The sequence below is a fragment of the Rissa tridactyla genome, chromosome 22 (genome assembly GCF_028500815.1).
Source record: "Rissa tridactyla isolate bRisTri1 chromosome 22, bRisTri1.patW.cur.20221130, whole genome shotgun sequence".
NCBI classification, from domain to species: Eukaryota; Metazoa; Chordata; class Aves; order Charadriiformes; family Laridae; genus Rissa; species Rissa tridactyla.
In genome coordinates this window covers 2,271,766-2,288,874 of record NC_071487.1, presented here as the reverse complement: position 1 = coordinate 2,288,874, position 17,109 = coordinate 2,271,766, and the positions used below count along the sequence as shown (strand labels likewise).

The window sequence follows — 17,109 nt, the reverse complement described above, 5'->3', positions numbered from 1 at the left end:
GGGGGGGGGGTCCACTCACCGGGGGGCCGGTTATGACCCCCAGTGCCGAGACTGGGGGGGCCGGGGGTGATCCCGGCGCTGCCGCTGTCACCGTCCCACCGGCCCCACCGCGGGACGAGGCGTTTTGCGGGCGCGGTGAGCGGCCCCCGGTGAGCTTTGGGCTGTGTGAGCCGAGGCGGGGGGGGTCCGTGGCCGTGGGGAGGGGGCACCGGGGGCTTCTCCGGCATCGCTGCCCCGCCGGGGGTCACGGAGGAGCCGGGGAGCGGCGGTGCCGGCACCGTGGGGCCGGGATCGGGCTGCTCGCCCCGCCGCCCCCTCGGTCCCTAGCACCGTGTCTCCACCGGGGCCGGTGCGGTGGCACCGAAGGGTGGCGGGGGGGGGGCTCAGCCTGGCGCAGCCGCACGGTCCCAGCGACGCGGGGGGGGCGCGTCGAGGGGACAAAAGGGAGCGGGACCGAACCGAAGCCGCTGCGTGACGCTCCGCCACCGGCCGTCTCAGCTCCGCCGCCGCTGGCTGTGACACCCCCGGGTCCCCCCATCTGAGGGGATGATTTTGGTTGACACCCCCCCCCCGCCACCTCCGCCGGGCATCCTCCGTGCCCGCTTCCCCACCCCGCAGCTGCGCCGCGGCCGCCCCGGTGTCAGCCGGAGCCGGGGCATGAGCTCAGCGGGGTGCGAGGCACCGGGTGGCACCGGCTGCACCGGGGGTGCCGTTGCAGCCGTCGGGAGCGGGGGGGGGTCGCGGCGGGGAGGCGGCGAGGCGGGGGGGGGGGGGGGTCGCGGTTGCACCGTTAGCGGCACCGAGGGGTGGCAGCCCCGGGGGAGGGGTGTGGCAGCCCCGGGGATGGTGGCAGCCCCGGTGTGCCGGTGCGGGCGGCTCCGGACGCCCCCCCGCCCCAGCATCACTCTACGGAGGGGGGGCGGCGGCCGCTTTAAAAATGCAAATCACCCCCCTCCCCGCGCGCGGCGCGGCGGCCTCCTGACCAATGAGAGGCGGCGGCCGCTGGCTGCGGTAACCGCTGCCGGGCGCGGCGGCCAATAGCGAGGCGGCGCGGCGGGGAGGGGGGCGTGGCCTGAGCGTCCTCCCCCCCCGCCCCCGGCGCGGTCCCGGCGCGGAGCGCGCGGCCCGGGGCGGCGGCGGAGCCGAGCCGAGCGGGGCGGGGGGCGGTCCCGCAGGTGAGTGCGGCCCCGCCGGGACCGGGAACCGGGGATCGGGTCCCTCCTCCCGGGGGGGAGTGGGGGGGGGACACACGACACACAGCAGGGAGCGACCCCCAGCCCCCACCTACCGGGAGCAGGGTGCTGCCCCCCCCCCCCCCCCCCCGCCCTCCATGCAGCCCCCCGCCCCGTGCGTGGGTGCAGCCCCCCCCGCTCCCGCGTCCCCCTCGCCGGGACTGGGGTGCAGCCCCTCCACCCCGTGCATGGCTCCTCGGTGCCCCCCCTCAATAAACGCCCTCCGTGTACGTTGCAGCCGCCCCCCTCCCCAAAGCGCCGCTCCCGGTGCTGCGGGCAGCGCCCCCCCACCCCCTCCGCCGCGACCCCCCCAGCTCCGCTGCAGGTCCTCGGCATTTTCCCTCCTTTTTTTTTGGGGGGGGGACACACAACACGACACACATCTGCACCCCCGTGCACGCCCTGACCCCCCTTCTCCCTGCACCGGCCCCACTGCGCGGGGGGGGTGTAGGGGCGCACACCCCCCCCCCCCCCCCACCCCGCGCCCCCCACCCTCACTGAGCATCCCCCGGGCAGGTGCAGCCCTTCCCGGAGCCGGGCGGGATCCGGACACCCCAACCGCTCCCCCCCCCGGTCCCCTGTTGTCCCCGCCCCGCACCCCTCGGGGGGCCGCCCGCGTCCCCCGCACCCCCCGCCGGTGAAGGTGACCGCTGCGGGTGGCCGGTGCCGATGCGATGGGGGGGGCAGGGGGGTCCTTACCGCAGCCCGGCGGGATTGCTGCGCCCCCCCATCCCCACCCCCGCCCGTTTCCCCCCCCTCCCCGTCCCGCTCGGGGACTCGGTGGCCGCTGCCACCTCCGGGGACTTTGGCCGGTGGCGGATTCGCGGCGCTTGTGACCGGCGGCGGGTCGGGGTCCGGCGGGGCCCTGACACCCCCCCCTCCCCCGGTGCCCCCCCCCCTCTCCCCAGCTCCGCTTCCCCTCCAGCCCCCCAGGGGGAAGCTGGGGAGGCCGCGCTGAGCCCGCCCCGCTCATGACACAGGTGGCTGAGCCTGTGCGGAGGGACGGCTGGAGCCGGGGTGGGGGGAAACAGGGAGCGGGTTTCGGGGGGGCTGCGGCGTGCACTAACCCCTCTCTCTTCCCCCCCCCCCCAGACCCCCGGTGCGCCGAGGATGATCGGGGGGGCCCTGCGAGCCCCACAGCAGCCCAGGGTGAGTGCCCCCCCCCGCGCCATGCACGATATTTTGGTTTCCTGTTTTTCTCCGGGGCGGGGGGGTGTGTGTGCACAGCCCCGGGGTCCCCCCTGCCGAGGGCTGGGGGGGGGGGGCTGCTCCGGTGGATGACCCCTAGCACGGCTGGGTGCATTTGGGCAGGGGTTGGGGGGGGGGGGTCCCAGATACCTGGGTCCCCATTTTTTGGGGGGAAGGGGCTCCCCTGAGCAGGGAGGGTGCCGGGGGTGTGTGGGGGGGGTGATTTTGGGGGGGCTGGGGGGGGGGGGGGGCCACGGGAGCAGCCGCTGCGCAGCAACCGCTCATTCATTATTTAGCTGCGTATCTGGTGTCGGGCCCAAGAGCCGCCCCGGTGGCCCCCCCCGGCCTCCCCCCCCTCCCCCCCCCAGTCCCCCTGGGGTGCCGCACACCGTGGGGAGAGGGCTGCGGTGGTGGTGGCGGCGGGGTGGGGGGGGGCACGGGAAAACCTGCGGTTTCCATGGCCACGGAGCTGCGCTTTCCCGGCAAAAAGGATAAATATCGACGGGTGCAGGCGTGGTGTGGGGGGGTCCCCGCTGAACACCCCCCCCGGTAAGGGCCAGGTGTGTCCCCAGGGCACCGGGAGCTGAGCTGTGGGTCCCCGCGCCGCTGTGTCCCCCGCCCCCGCTCCAAGATGTCTTACTTCACCGAGCACTTCTGGGTAAGCCAGGACCCCCACCCATGGGTGCCCCCCACCCTCTGGGGCTTGCTGCAGGGGGGGCCCTCAGCCTTGAGAGGGGGGAGGGTTCATTGCCGCCAGTAATTTTGCAAGGCCCGATGCTTCCGTTAATGGCGCGAATTAATTGCTGCTGGGTGGGGGGAGCGATGGGTGCGGGTCCCCGGGGGGGTCCCACGGCCACGGTGCCGACCCCGGCCCCATTGGCCCCGCGGGGACCCCGGTCCCGGTGCCACAGCAGGGGGGGAAGTTCATCGTGCCGCGGGGGCACGGAGCGCGGCCGGTGCTTCCTGGTTTGTCTGGCAGCTGCCTCCATCTTCCCCTTCCCCCTGCCTCAGTTTCCCCAGGTGGGGCCACGCTGCTGGGGAGGGGGGGTGGGGGAAAGCCCCCCCCCCCGCCTCCCCGTCTGCTGAGGGTGGGGAACAGGCAGCACCCAAAATAGCACCCGGTATCAGGGCTCAGCCCCCCCCTTCCTGCCCCGGCAACCCCAGGGGAAGCCAGGCATTGGGGGCCCCCCCCACCCCGCTCTGGCCGGCACTGCCTCTGGCAGGGGTGGGGGGCTCCGCACCCCCCTGTGCACCCAGGGAGGGCGGGGGGGGGGGGGTCTGGGCTACCGTGCCCTGTTTGGGGTGTTTTCAGCCCAAATGGTGCTCCTGGCGGTGGCACTGTCCCGGAGGAGGGGGAGCTGGGGGGGGGGGCCCTACGCCGTGGGGTGCTGGGTGGGTTTTGGGGGGCTGAGGGCGGTCCCCCGGCAGGGCGAGAAGAACCACGGCTTCGATGTGCTCTACCACAACATGAAGCATGGGCAGATCTCCACCAAGGAGCTGGCTGACTTTGTCCGTGAGAGGTACCGGGGGCGGGGGGGGGGGAACCGGGGGACAGATGACAACACACGGGATGGCCGGGGGGGCGGGGGGATTGTCCATGGCATCACCGAGCTCCGTCCCCAGGGCTGCCATCGAGGAGAACTACGCCAAGGCCATGGTGAAGCTGTCTAAGATGGCCACCAACGGGACGCAACTGGGGTAAGAATGGCTCTGGCGGGGGGGGTGGGGGGGTCCAGAGCACCCCGAGGGGAGAGGGACCCCGCTCATCCTTGCCCGTGTGTTGTCTGTCCGTCCCGTCCTGTCCCGTCCCCCCCCCCAGGACTTTTGCGCCGCTCTGGGAGGTTTTCCGCATCTCTTCGGACAAGCTGGCCCTGTGCCACCTGGAGCTGATGAAGAAGCTGCACGACCTCATCAAGGAGATCTCGCGCTACGGCGAGGAGCAAGGCCGGGTCCACAAGAAGGTACCCCATCCTCCCCCCACCCCCCCTACACACCCAAAACCCCCTTGCCCACCCCTCCTGTGTCGTGTCCCGTCCCCCCAGTCCAAGGAGGAGGTGTCGGGGACGCTGGAGGCCGTCCAGCTGCTGCACGGGGTGGCCCAGCTGCTGCCCAAGTCCAAGGAGAGCTACCACAGCAAGTGCCAGGAGTACGAGCGGCTCCGCAAGGAGGGCACCAGCCAGAAGGAGATCGATAAGGTGAGACCCGATATGTCCCCCCGTAATGGTCCTTGTCCCCTATGATGGTCCTTTCCTCCCCCTGACTCACCCTGGTGGTCCCTGTCCCCCTCCGGCTGATGGCCACCGCTTGGTCCCGCAGGCAGAGCTCAAGTCCAAGAAGGCGGGCGAGGCGCTGCGGCGGGCGGTGGAGAAGTACAACGCTGCCCGGGCCGACTTCGAGCAGAGGATGCTGGATTCGGCCGCGGTGGGCAGCCCCCCGGGGAGGGGTGGGGGGGACGGGCAGGAGCGGGGCTCGCGGCTGTGGTGGCACAGGCCAGGCTGGTCCTTGGGGACATGTCACCCTGGCTGAGCCCTGCTCCTTGGGGATGCCATACCCCAAAATCCTTGGGGTATGTGGGGACACCCCTCCCTGGGGATGCTGGTCCTTGGGGACGTGCCACCCTGGCTGAGCCCCGCTCCTTGGGGATGCCAAATTCTGGGGATACCCCTCCCTGGGGATGCTGGTCCTTGGGGACGTGCCACCCTGGCTGAGCCCCGCTCCTTGGGGATGCCAAATTCTGGGGATACCCCTCCCTGGGGATGCTGGTCCTTGGGGACGTGCCACCCTGGCTGAGCTCCCCTCCCTGGGGACGTGCCACCCTGGCTCCTTGAGGATGCCAAACTCTGGGGATGCCCCTCCCTGGGGATGCTGGTCCTTGGGGACACGCCAGCCTGAGAACCCCCTCCATGGTGACGCCAGCCCGTGGGGGTGTGCCACCCTGGATGAGCCCCATTCCCTGTGGATGTGGCAGCTTGGATGAGCCCCGTTTCCTGGGGATGCTGAGCCCTGGGGACGCGCCACCCTGGCTGAGCCCCGCTCCTTGGGGACATGCCACCCTGTCTGAGCTCCCTTCCCTGGGGACATGCCACCCTGGCTAAAACCGCCCCCTCCCCGCCCCCCGTCTCCGTCCCCAAACCCAGCGCTTCCAGGAGGTGGAAGAAGCCCATCTACGCCACATGAAGGGTCTCATCGGCTCCTACTCCCACTCCGTGGAGGACACCCACGTCCAGATCGGGCAGGTGAGCGCTCAGGGAAGGGTGACAGGATGGGGACAACCCCGTACGATGTGTGTGTCCCCCGTCCCGTCCCGCTCCCCCCTTCCCATTTATATATATATATTTTTATTTATTTATTTATTTATTTTTTATCCCCCAGGTGCACGAGGAATTCAAGCAAAACGTGGAGAACATCGGCACCGAGATGCTGCTGCGGAGGTTCGCCGAGAGCAAGGGCACGGGGCGAGAGCGACCAGGTGAGGTTTGTGGCCAGCGTCCCGGTGGGCTTCCCCCCCCCCGGCCCCCACCACCGCCATTCGCGTGAGGACGACGCTCCCCCTCCTCACACGAGGGCTGAGCCCTCGTGCGAGGAGGGGGAGCGTCGTCCTCGCGCGAGGACGGAGCCGCGGTGCCGGGCTGATCCCGCTCTCGGTGGCAGGAGTGTTGGATTTCGACGAGTACCGGCTGGCCCCAACGCTGGAAGGCAAGTACGTCTGCAGCCAGCAGCCCCACGCCGGGGATTTTTTTTTTTTTTTTTTTGGGGGGGTGAGCAGGGGGTGGGGGTGTGCGTTGGAGGGGGCTGCTCACCGCTCTCTGCCCCATTTCCCCAGGACCCAAGAGGAGCCGGAGTAAAGCTTTCCGTATCCCTGGGTTGAGCCGTAAGGAGAGGGATCGTGATGCTGTGTAAGGTCCCCGCATCCCTATGTTCCGCATTATTGCATCCCTGTATCCCCATGTTGTGCATCCCTGCATCCCTGTATCCCCGTGTTCCACGTCCCTGTATCCTTGCATGCCCCTGTCCCGTATCCCTGTGTTCTGTGTCCCCGCATCCCCGTCTCCCTGTGTTCCGCATTATTGCATCCCTGTATCCCCATGTTGTGCGTCCCTGTATCCCTGCATGCCCATGTCCTGTATCCCTCATCCCTCTATCCCTGCATCAGTGTGCCTGCATCCCTCTATCCTGCATCCCTGTATCCCCGTGTTCCACGTCCCTGTATCCCTGCGTGCCCCTGTCCCGTATCCCTGTGTTCTGTGTCCCTGCATCCCTGTATCCCCGTGTTCCGCATTCCTGCATCCCTGTATCCTGTATCCCTGTATCCCTGTGTTCCACGTCCCTGTATCCCTGCACGCCCATGTCCTGTATCCCTCATCCCTCTATCCCTGTGTTCAGTGTGCCTGCATCCCTCTATCCCGCATCCCTGTATCCCTGTGTTCTGTGTCCCCGCATCCCTGTATCCCTGTGTTCCGCATTCCTGCATCCCTGTATTCTGTATCCCTGCATCCCTGTATCCCCATGTTCCGCATTCCTGCATCTCTGTATCCCTGTGTCCTATATCCCCGTGTTCCATGTCCCTCTATCCCTGCATACCCATGTCCTGTATCCCTGTGTTCTGTGTCCCTGCATCCCTGTATCCCTGTGTTCTGCATCCCTATGTTCTGCATCCCTGTATCCCCATGTCCCATGTCCCTGTATCCCTGCATGCCCATGTCCCGTGTCCCTGCATCCCTGTATCCTTGTATCGCCATGTTCTGCATCCCTGTATCCCTGCATCGCCATGTCCCCACATTCCTGTATCCCCATGTTCCGCACCCCTGTATCCATGCATCCCTGTGTCCTGTATCCCTGCACCCCTGCATCCCCATGTCCCGTGTCTGCATCCCTGTATCCTTGCATCGCCGTGTTCTGCATCCCTGTATCCCTGCATCCTTGTGTTCCGTACCCCTGCATCCCCATTTCCTGTGTCCCTGCATCCCTGTATCCCCATGTTCCATGTCCCTGTATCCCTGCATCCCTGTGTCCTGCATCCCTTTATCCCTGCATTCCCATGTTCTGCGTCCCTGCATCCCCATTTCCTGTGTCCCTGTATCCCCATGTTCCATGTCCCTGTATCCCTGCATCCCTGTGTCCTGCATCCCTTTATCCCTGCATCCTCATGTTCTGCGACCCTGCATCCCTGTATCCCCATGTTCCATGTCCCTGTATCCCGTTATGCCCACGTCTGTGTTCCTGCATCCCTGTGTCCCGCATCCCTTTATCCCTGCATCCTCATGTTCTGCATCCCTGTATCCCTGTGTTCCATGTCCCCGTATCCCTGCATGCCCGTGTCCCGTACCCCTGCATCCCCATGTCCTGCATCCCTTCCCTGCTTCGGGATCTAACGCTGCCCCTGTCGTTCCCCAGGGAATCCCCGGATGCCGAGGTGGTGAGTATCCCACTGCCAGCCCCGGGGTCGGGTTTTTTTCCGTACCGGGAGGACTGGGGAGCGAGCGCCTCTCCGAGCGTGTCTCCCCGCAGGGCTGCCCGGAGGTGGATGAGGACGGCTTCACCGTGCGCCCCGACGTCGCCCACAGTATCCTTGTGCTGGGGGGTGGGGGGGTGTGTGTGTATGTGATTTTTGGGGTGTCCGGGGCGGGGAGGGGGGGGGGTGTCCGAGCATTGGGTGTTGCCTTGACGGGGGCTCAGCCGAGGCGGAGAACCACGTCTGCCCCTCCAGCGACTCCGACTACGACGAGGACGAACCCCGCAAGTTTTACGTCCACATCAAGCCGGTGCAGCCCCGGGAGGCGGCCGGCAGCGCCGAGGCCACCATGGAGCAGCTCAAGGCCACCGTGGGGAACCTCATCCTGCCCCCCAGCTTCGGGGTGAGCCTCACGGCAGGGGGGGGGGGGGAGAGGGGGGGGGCCACGGGGTGCCCAGGGACTGTGCCAGGGCCAACTTGACCCCCTGTCCCCCTTCTCTTGCAGGGCACCGTCAAGCGCCAGTCGTCCCGTAAGTGCCACCGCGGGGGCTCGGCGTGACTCGAGGGTCCCCCGGGCTCCGTGTCCCCTAACGCTGCCTGTCCCTGTCCCTCCGCAGGGCACGTGGCGTCTCTGACCCCAGCCTCAAGCGACGCGGACCCCGAGGGGACGCTGGCAGCAGGTGAGAGCGTGCAGGGGGGGTCGCGGGGATGCCGGGGGCGGGGAGGGGGGGGGGTTGTCCTGCGGTGCGGTGGCTCCGCAACCCCCCGCGTGTCCCCTCTCCCCGCAGGTGACGGTGCAGGGAGGGGGTGCCCGGCGGCGCAGGTGAACAGGTACGGGGCAGGGAGGGAAGCGGGGCGCCGTGGGGCGGTGCACCCCGCGCTGCCGCCCCCCAGCCCCCCTCCACGGTGGGGTCCCGGGGGACACTGAGCAGCCCTCTCTGTCCCCGCTGCAGTGGCCCCGGCAAAGCCCCTCCGGACGCGGTGCCCCCCGCCGCTCTCTTCGGGCCCCCGCTGGAATCGGCTTTCGAAGCAGAGGATTTCCCGGGTGAGGATTTTGGGGCGGGGGGGGGGGGGGGGTGTGTGTCAGGGAGGGGGGTGAGGGATGGGGGACCCCGGCGTTTGGTGCGCCACGGCCCCCTCCTCCCCTCTCCCCCACACCGCACTGCTCTGACACGGGGGTCTCCCCGCAGCCCCCCGCGCCTACGTCCTCACCTCCTCCTCCTCCCCCTTCTCCTCTTCCTCCCCGGAGAACGTGGAGGATTCGGGATTGGACTCGCCCTCGCACCCCGCGCCCGGACCCTCCCCAGACTCCAGACCCTGGACCCCGCAGCCGGGGACGCCGCAGAGCCCCCTCCCCAAGCGGGGTGGCCTGCCGGACCCCCCCCCCACCGCCACCGCCGCCGCCTGCTACCCGGGACCCCGGTGCCTGGGTGCCGCGGCCCCGCAGCCCCGCCGGCCGCCTCCCCGAGCCCCCCGGCTTCGCCGTCTTCAGCGGCCCCGGGGCCGAGGGGCTGTGGGAGGACGTGGGGACGGTGCCCCGGGGACGCAGCCACTGTCCCAGCGGCCCCGCGCCCCGCGAAGCCCCCTCGCCCGACCCTTTCGGGGAGCCCCTGCCATGGGTCAGACCCCGCAGCCCCAGTGGGGACCAGCCCCCGCTGCCCCGTCCTTCCTCCAACTCGGCCTCCTCCTCCTCCTCCTCCCCGGCCCCCCAAAGCGGGGGGGAGTCCTCCAGCCCCTCTCCGTGGACCTGCCAAGGGTCGGGGATGAGGCTGACCGAGGGCGGCACGACGGCGGCTCCCCTGCCGCAGCCAGAGCCGGGTGAGTGGCAGGGGTGCAGGAATTGCCCCCCTTACCCTTAACTCTGCCCCCCCTTACCCTTAACTCTGTCCTACCCCCCCCCCTCCCCCAGCTGGGCGCAGGATCTCACCCACCCCCGGCTCAGCTGAGAACGGGGCTGAGACCTGCCAAGCTCGTGGCACTGATGAGACCCTGCTGGAGCCCCTTTTTGGGGGGGGTGGGGGGTCCTGCCATGGCAGATCTTTCCTCACCCCCCACTTGTGTCTCCTCCCCTAGATGCTCTCCCTGCCCGGCCCAGTGCGGCCCCCCGGGAGGTCCCGCTGGTGGCCCCCCCCTCGCCGCTCCCGCACGAAGAGGCTGGTGGCCAGCTTGGCTGCGGGCAGCAACACCGACCTGGTGCGTGGCCGGGGGGAATGGGGCCGGGCTGCGGGACCCCCATGATGGGGGCCAGACCCGGACAGCCCCCCCCCCCCACCCCCCCGCACCTTTCCCGACGCCGTCTTGCCTTGCAGTCGCGCTCGCTGAGCCCCTCGCCCTCCTGGAGCTGCGGCCCCTCGCACTCGGCGCCCGCCAGCCTGGGCGAGCGGGGCTTCTTCGCCGTCTCCCAGCCAGCACTTGGTGGGTCCCTGGGGTGATTCGTGGGGTGGGGGGGGGTCCCATCCAGGCTCTGACGCCGTCTGCCCCCCCCAGGGCTGTCGCGGGGTCCCAGCCCCGTGGTGCTGGGCTCACAGGACGCGCTCCCCGTGGCCACCGCCTTCACCGAGTACGTCCACGCGTACTTCAAGGGGCACGATGCCGACAGGTATGGGGGTCCCCCGGGGGGTCAGTGTCCCCCTCCCCAGCTGCCGTGTCCTGCCTGGGGCATCCGCTGACCCCCGGCCTGTCCCCGGCAGCTGCCTGGTGAAGGTGACGGGGGAGCTCACCATGTCCTTCCCCGCTGGCATCGTCCGCGTCTTCAGCGGCAGCATGGCCCCCCCCGTGCTCAGCTTCCGCCTGCTCAACGCCGCAGCCATCGAGCAGTTCCTGCCCAACGCCGAGCTGCTCTACAGGTGCGGGGACGCGGTGGCTCCGTGGCACCGGCTGCGTAGGGACACCTGGGCGGGGGGGATGCGGTGATGAGGAGCTGGTATTGGGGTACAGGGGGTGCCGGGGGGGTGCAGAGACCTTTGGAAGTGGAAGATGCAACGATGAGGAGCTGGTATTGGGGTACAGGGGGTGCCGGGGGGGCACAGGCACCCTGGGAGATGGTGGGTGCAGTGATGGGGAGCTGGTATTGGGGTATAGGGGGTGCTGGGGGGGCACAGGCACCCTGGGAGGTGGTGGGTGCAGTGCTGGGGAGCTGGTATTGGGGTACAGGGGGTGCCAGGGGGGATGCAGAGACTTTGGGAGGTGATGGATGCAGTGCTGGGGAGCTGGTATTGGGGTATAGGGGGTGCTGGGGGGGCACAGGCACCCTGGGAGGTGGTGGATGCGATGGTGGGGAGCTGGTATTGGGGTACAGGGGGTGTCTGGGGTCACAGGCATCCTGGGAGGTGGTGGGTGCAGTGATGGGGAGCTGGTATTGGGGTACAGGGGGTGCCAGCAGGGCAGGGGTACCCTGGGCGGTGGTAGATATGGTGATGGGGAGCTGGTGTCGGGGTGCTGGGGGGGCACAGGCATCCTGGGAGGTGGTGGGTGCAGTGCTGGGGAGCTGGTATTGGGGTACAGGGGGTGCCAGGGGGGATGCAGAGACTTTGGGAGGTGATGGATGCAGTGCTGGGGAGCTGGTATTGGGGTATAGGGGGTGCTGGGGGGGCCACAGGCCGCCTGGGAAGTGGTGGATGTGGTGATGGGGAGCTGGTGTTGGGGTATAGGGGGTGCTGGGGGGGCACAGGCACCCTGGGAGGTGGTGGGTGCAGTGCTGGGGAGCTGGTATTGGGGTACAGGGGGTTCTAAGGGGGCCTGAGCACCCTGGGAGCTGGTGAGTGCAGCAACAGGGAGCTGAGTATTGGCGTACTCGGGGTTCCTGGGGTTCCCGGGAAGCCTGGGCATCCTCGGGAGCCGGTGGGTGCAGCGACGGGGAGCTGGGTATTGGGGTGCCGGCTTTCCCGGGGTACCCTGGCACTTTCGCCGCTCTGACCCCGTCCTCGCAGCGACCCGTCCCAGAGCGACCCCAGCACCAAGGACTTCTGGCTGAACATGGCAGCGCTGACCGGGCACCTGCAGAAACAAGCGGAGCAGAGCCCGGCCGCCTCCTACTACAACGTGGCGCTGCTCAAGTACCAGGTGAGCGCGGGACGGGGGGGACACCTGCGACCCCCCAGGTCCCCAACCCAGCTCCTGGGGGCGGGAGGGTGTCGGTGCCTCCCCCCGCCCCAAAACCTCCCTGACCCCCAAAGTTCTCGCGGCTGGGCCCCGGCTCGGCGCCGCTGCGGCTCTGCGTGCGCTGGGACTGCTCGCCGGGTGCCACGCGGGTCAGCGTGGAGTACGGCTACAACGCTGGCGCCCTGGCCCTGCCCGTGCCCCTCGCCAACGTCCACGTCCTGCTGCCCGTCGACGAGCCCGTGGCCAACCTGCGCCTGCAGCCCGCGGCCAGCTGGTAAGGGTTGAGGCCGGGGGGGGGGACGACACACGCAGAGGACCAGGGGGTCCCAAATTCCCCCACCTCAGGGTGGGAGATGGGCATCCTGGGCTGGGAAACGGGGGCCCTGGTCTGGGAAACGGGCATCCTGGGCTGGGAAACGGGGACTGTGCGTTGGGAAGTTGGGACTGTGGGATGGGAAACAGGCATCCTGGTCTGGGAAACGGGGACGGTGGGCTGGGAAAGGGGGACCCTGGGTTGGGGAATTGGCATCCTGGGCTGGGAATTGGGGACTGTGGGATGGGAAACACGCATCCTGGTCTGGGAAACGGGGACCGTGGGCTGGGAAATGGGCATCCTGGGCTGGGAAATGGGCATCCTGGGCTGGGAATTGGGGACTGTGGGATGGGAAACAGGCATCCTGGTCTGGGAAATGGGGTCCCTGGTCTGGGAAACAGGGACCGTGGGCTGGGAAATGGGCATCCTGGACTGGGAAATGGGCATCCTGGGCTGGGAAACGGGGGCCCTGGTCTGGGAAACGGGCATCCTGGGCTGGGAAAAGGGGACCGTGGGCTGGGGAATTGGCATCCTGGGCTGGGAACTGGGGACTGTGGGATGGGAAACAGGCATCCTGGTCTGGGAAATGGGGTCCCTGGACTGGGAAACAGGGACGGTGGGCTGGGAAATGGGGACCCTGGACTGGGAAATGGGTATCCTGGGCTGGGAAACAGGGATTCTGGGCTGGGAAATGGGGAGCCTGGACTGGGAAATGGGGGTGGTGATGGGGTGAGGAAGGCAGGGAAGGGAGGTAGGAGCAAGGGGGGGATGGAGTGGAGCAAGGTGTAGCGGGGGGGAGTTTTAGGGCTCTGGGGGCTTGGAGATGTACCCGCGTCCCCGCAGGAACCTGGAGGAGAAGAGGCTGCTCTGGAGGCTGCTGGACGTCCCCGGTGCCCCGGGGCAGGGAGGTGAGGCTGTGCCCGCCCCGCTGGCAGGGCAGGGGAGCAGGGGCTGGCCCTGGCCCCTGCACACCCCCCACCCTCTCTGCCGTCTCCCCCCCACTCCATCTCCAGGCTGTGGCCGGCTCTCGGCCAGCTGGGAGCCCCTCTGCGGTCCCAGCAAGCCCAGCCCCGTGGCAGCCCAGTTCAGCAGCGAGGGCAGCACGCTGTCGGGCGTCGACGTGGAGCTGGCGAGCGCCGGGTACCGCATGTCGCTGGTCAAGAAGAGGTTTGCTACAGGTAGGGCTGGTGGGGCCCTGGGGCGTGAGGGGTCCCTTCCCCACTGCCCTGGGGGGTGCGGGGTCCTCTCCCCATCCCCTGTGGCCATGAGGTGCATGACGTCCCTTATTTGGGGTGCCTGGGGTCCCTTCCCTGCTCTCCAGGGGGCATGGGTTCCCTTCCCTGCATGCAGGAGGTGTTGTTCCCAAGGTGGACAGGGTCCCTTCCCCGCTCCTTGGGGTGCACGGGGTCCCCTCCCCGCTCCCCATGGCCATGGGGTGCATGAGGTCCCTGTCCCGGGGTGCACGGGGTCCCTTCCCCAGGGTACATGGGGTCCCCTCCCTGCTCCCCATGGCCCTGGGGTGCAAGGAGACCCTTCCCCAGGGTACATGGGGTCCTTTCTCCTCTCCTTGCAGTGCACAGGGTCTCTTCCCTGCTCCCCATGGCCCTGGGGTGCAGGGGGTCCCCTCCCTACCACCCCAAGCTCCATTCCCCCCTCACCAGGCGATGCCCGGCCCGGGGAGGGTGTGGGTAGCCCAGTTCGGGGCCAGCATCGAGCCCTGGCCCCTCGACAGCGACTGTCCTCGCAGCGGGCATGTGCCCCCCGTCCTCGCAGCCCTTCCTCACCGCTTTTCCTCCGCAGGGATCTACCTGGCGGGGTCCTGAGCCACCTCCCGCCGGACCCTCCGAGCCCCGCTGGGCTTCCCCCTTGGTTGTGTGAACTTGAAACACTGGCCGGAGGCTGGCCGGGGAGGGGGTGCTGCAGGGTGGGGACCCCCTCTTCCTCCTCCTCCTCCTCCTCCTCTCCCTCTGGTCCCCCTGCTCCGTGGTTGTCACTGTGTCGTCTCCTGCTGCCCGGCGATCGGTCCCCTCCGCCCTCCCCTGTTCTGTGAAGGGAGCAGGAGCTGCTCTTTTATTAAACACTTTATTTTCTAATAACCCCCCCGCCGGCTCCCGCCTGCTTGCTTCTGTGATGCCCATCCCCGGGGCCTCCGGGCTGCTCCTTGGAAACGGGGCTCGGCTGCTGTGCCGTGGCTCCCGGGGGGCTCCGGCGTTGCGAGGCTGGGGGGAAACTGAGGCAGGGAGGCGGCAGCGCTTGGCTGAGCCCTTTCCCTGCGGCCGTGGGGGCGGGTGGGCAGGCAGAGGGTGGCGTGGGGACGCCGGGCCGAGGGAGGACCCCTCCCGGAGGAGAATCATAGAATCATAGAATTGTTGAGGTTGGAAGGGACCTTTAAGATCATCGAGTCCAACCTTTAACCTACCCTGACAAGAGCCACTTCTAAACCATGTCCCTAAGTGCCCCATCTACCCTTTTTTTAAACACCTCCAGGGATGGTGAATCCACCACCTCCCTGGGCAGCCTGGTCCAATGTTTAATAACCCTTTCAGTGAAAAAGTGTTTCCTAATATCCAATCTAAACCTCCCCTGACATAACTTGAACCCGTTTCCTCTCGTCCTATCACTTGTCACCAGGGAGAAGAGGTCAGCCCCCATCTCTCTACAACCTCCTTTCAGGTAGTTGTAGAGGGTGATGAGGTCTCCCCTCAGCCTCCTCTTCTCCAGGCTAAACAACCCCAGCTCCCTCAGTCGTTCTTCATAAGGTTTGTCCTCCAGACCCCTCACCAGCTTTGTAGCCCTTCTCTGGACACGCTCCAACACCTCAATGTCCCTCTTGTAGCGAGGGGCCCAAAACTGAACGCGGTACTCGAGGTGGGGCCTCCCCAGTGCCGAGTACAGGGGGATGATCACTTCCCTAGTCCGGCTCACCACACTATTCCTGATACAGGCTAGGATGCTGTTGGCCTTCTTGGCCACCTGGGCACACTGCTGGCTCCTATTCAACCGGCTGTCCACCAACACCCCCAGGTCCTTTTCTGCCGGGCTGCTTTCGAGCCACTCTGCCCCAATCCTGTAGCGCTGCATGGGGTTGGTGTGACCCAAGTGCAGGACCCGGCACTTGGCCTTGTTGAACCTCATACCATTGGTCTCAGCCCATCGGTCCAGCCTGTCCACATCCCTCTGCAGAGCCAACCTACCCTCAAGCAGATCAACACGCCCGCCCAGCTTAGTGTCATCTGCGAACTTACTGAGGGTGCATTCGATCCCCTCATCCAGATCATTGATAAAGATATTAAAGAGAACTGGCCCCAGCACCGAGCCCTGGGGGACACCACTTGTGACTGGACACCAACTGGATTTAACTCCATTTACCACCACTCTCTGGGCACGGCCATCCAGCCAGTTTTTTACCCAGCGAAGAGTACACCTGTCCAGGCCATGAGCAGCCAGTTTCTCCAGGAGAATGCTGTGGGAAACAGTGTCAAAAGCTTTGCAAAAATCCAGGTAGATAACATCCACAGCTTTTCCCTCATCCACTAAGTGGGTCACCTTATCATAGAAGGATATTAGGTTTGATAGGCATGACCTGCCCTTCACAAACCCATGCTGACTGGGCCTGATCACCCTGTTCTCCTGCATGTGCCGTGTAATGGCACTGAGGAGGATCTGTTCCATGACCTTCCCAGGCACCGAGGTCAGACTGACTGCCCTGTAGTTCCCTGGATCCTCCTTCCGGCCTTTCTTGTGGATGGGTGTCACATTTGCTAACCTCCACTCAGCTGGGACCTCCCCGGTTGTCCAGGACTGCTCATAAATGATACCAAGTGGCCTGGTGAGCACCTCCGCCAGCTCTTTCAATACCCTTGGGTGGATCCCATCCGGCCCCATAGATTTGTGCACCTCCAGGTGTTGAAGCAGGTCCCTCACCATTTCCCTTTGGATTACGGGGGCTTCATTCTGCTCCCCATCCCTGTCTTCTAGCTCAGGGGTCTGGGTGCTCAGGGAACAACTGGTCCTACTGCTGAAGACTGAGGCAAAGACTTCATTAAGTACCTCAGCCTTTTCCTCATCCTTGGTCACTATGTTGCTGGCCCTATCTACTAGAGGACAGAGATAATCCTTAGTCCTCTTCTTATTGCTAATATATTTATAGAAACTTTTTTTGTTGTCCTTGACAACAGAAGCCAGGTTTAGCTCTAGCTGGGCTTTGGCCCTCCTGATTTTTTCCCTACATAGCTTCACTACCTCTTCGTAGTCGTCTTGAGTGGCCTGCCCTTCCTTCCAGAGGCCATAGATCCTCTTTTTTTTCCCTAAGTTGCAACACTAGCTCCCTGTTTAGCCAGGCCGGCCTTTTTCCCCGACGGCTTGTCTTCTGGCACATGGGGACAGCCTGCTCCTGCGCCTTTAAGACTTCCTTCTTGAAAATCATCCAGGCTTCCTGGGCTCCTTTGCCCTGGAGGACTGCCTCCCAGGGGACTTTGTCAACCAGGCTCCTGAAAAGCCCAAAGTCCGCCCTCCGGAAGTCCAAGGTAGCAGTTCTGCTGAGCCCCCTCCTTGCTTCTCGCAGAATCGAAAACTCTATCATTTCATGGTCACTGTTCCGGAGACAGCCTCCAACCTTCACATCCCCCACAAGACCTTCCCTATTTACAAACAACAGATCCAGCAGGGCACCTTCCCTAGTTGGCTCTCTCACTAGCTGTGTCAGGAAGTTATCCCCAGCACATTCCAGGAACCTTCTAGACTGTTCCCTCCCTGCTGTATTGTATTCCCAGCAGATGTCCGGCAAATTGAAGTCCCCCACGAGGACAAGAGCTCGCGATCCT

The 17,109-nt window shown here is 66.6% G+C and overlaps 1 protein-coding gene across 1 annotated transcript; it reads left to right on the top strand.

Annotated features, from left to right (window-relative positions):
- Positions 1-1,117: 1,117 nt before the first annotated feature.
- FCHO1 (FCH and mu domain containing endocytic adaptor 1) lies at positions 1,118-14,240 on the top strand. The gene is given in 31 exon segments (XM_054181753.1): positions 1,118-1,175; positions 2,325-2,381; positions 2,993-3,078; positions 3,849-3,940; positions 4,044-4,118; positions 4,240-4,381; positions 4,463-4,615; positions 4,737-4,841; positions 5,558-5,656; positions 5,793-5,889; positions 6,072-6,116; positions 6,244-6,316; positions 7,815-7,836; positions 7,929-7,983; positions 8,097-8,275; positions 8,378-8,402; positions 8,490-8,552; positions 8,661-8,703; positions 8,826-8,917; positions 9,063-9,286; positions 9,288-9,690; positions 9,946-9,998; positions 10,000-10,065; positions 10,182-10,287; positions 10,360-10,471; positions 10,563-10,718; positions 11,802-11,934; positions 12,048-12,247; positions 13,130-13,194; positions 13,300-13,464; positions 14,087-14,240. Coding segments are annotated over 29 exon segments (3,093 nt in total). The 5' UTR covers positions 1,118-1,175; positions 2,325-2,381; positions 2,993-3,051; the 3' UTR covers positions 14,110-14,240.
- The last annotated feature ends 2,869 nt before the right edge of the window (positions 14,241-17,109 follow it).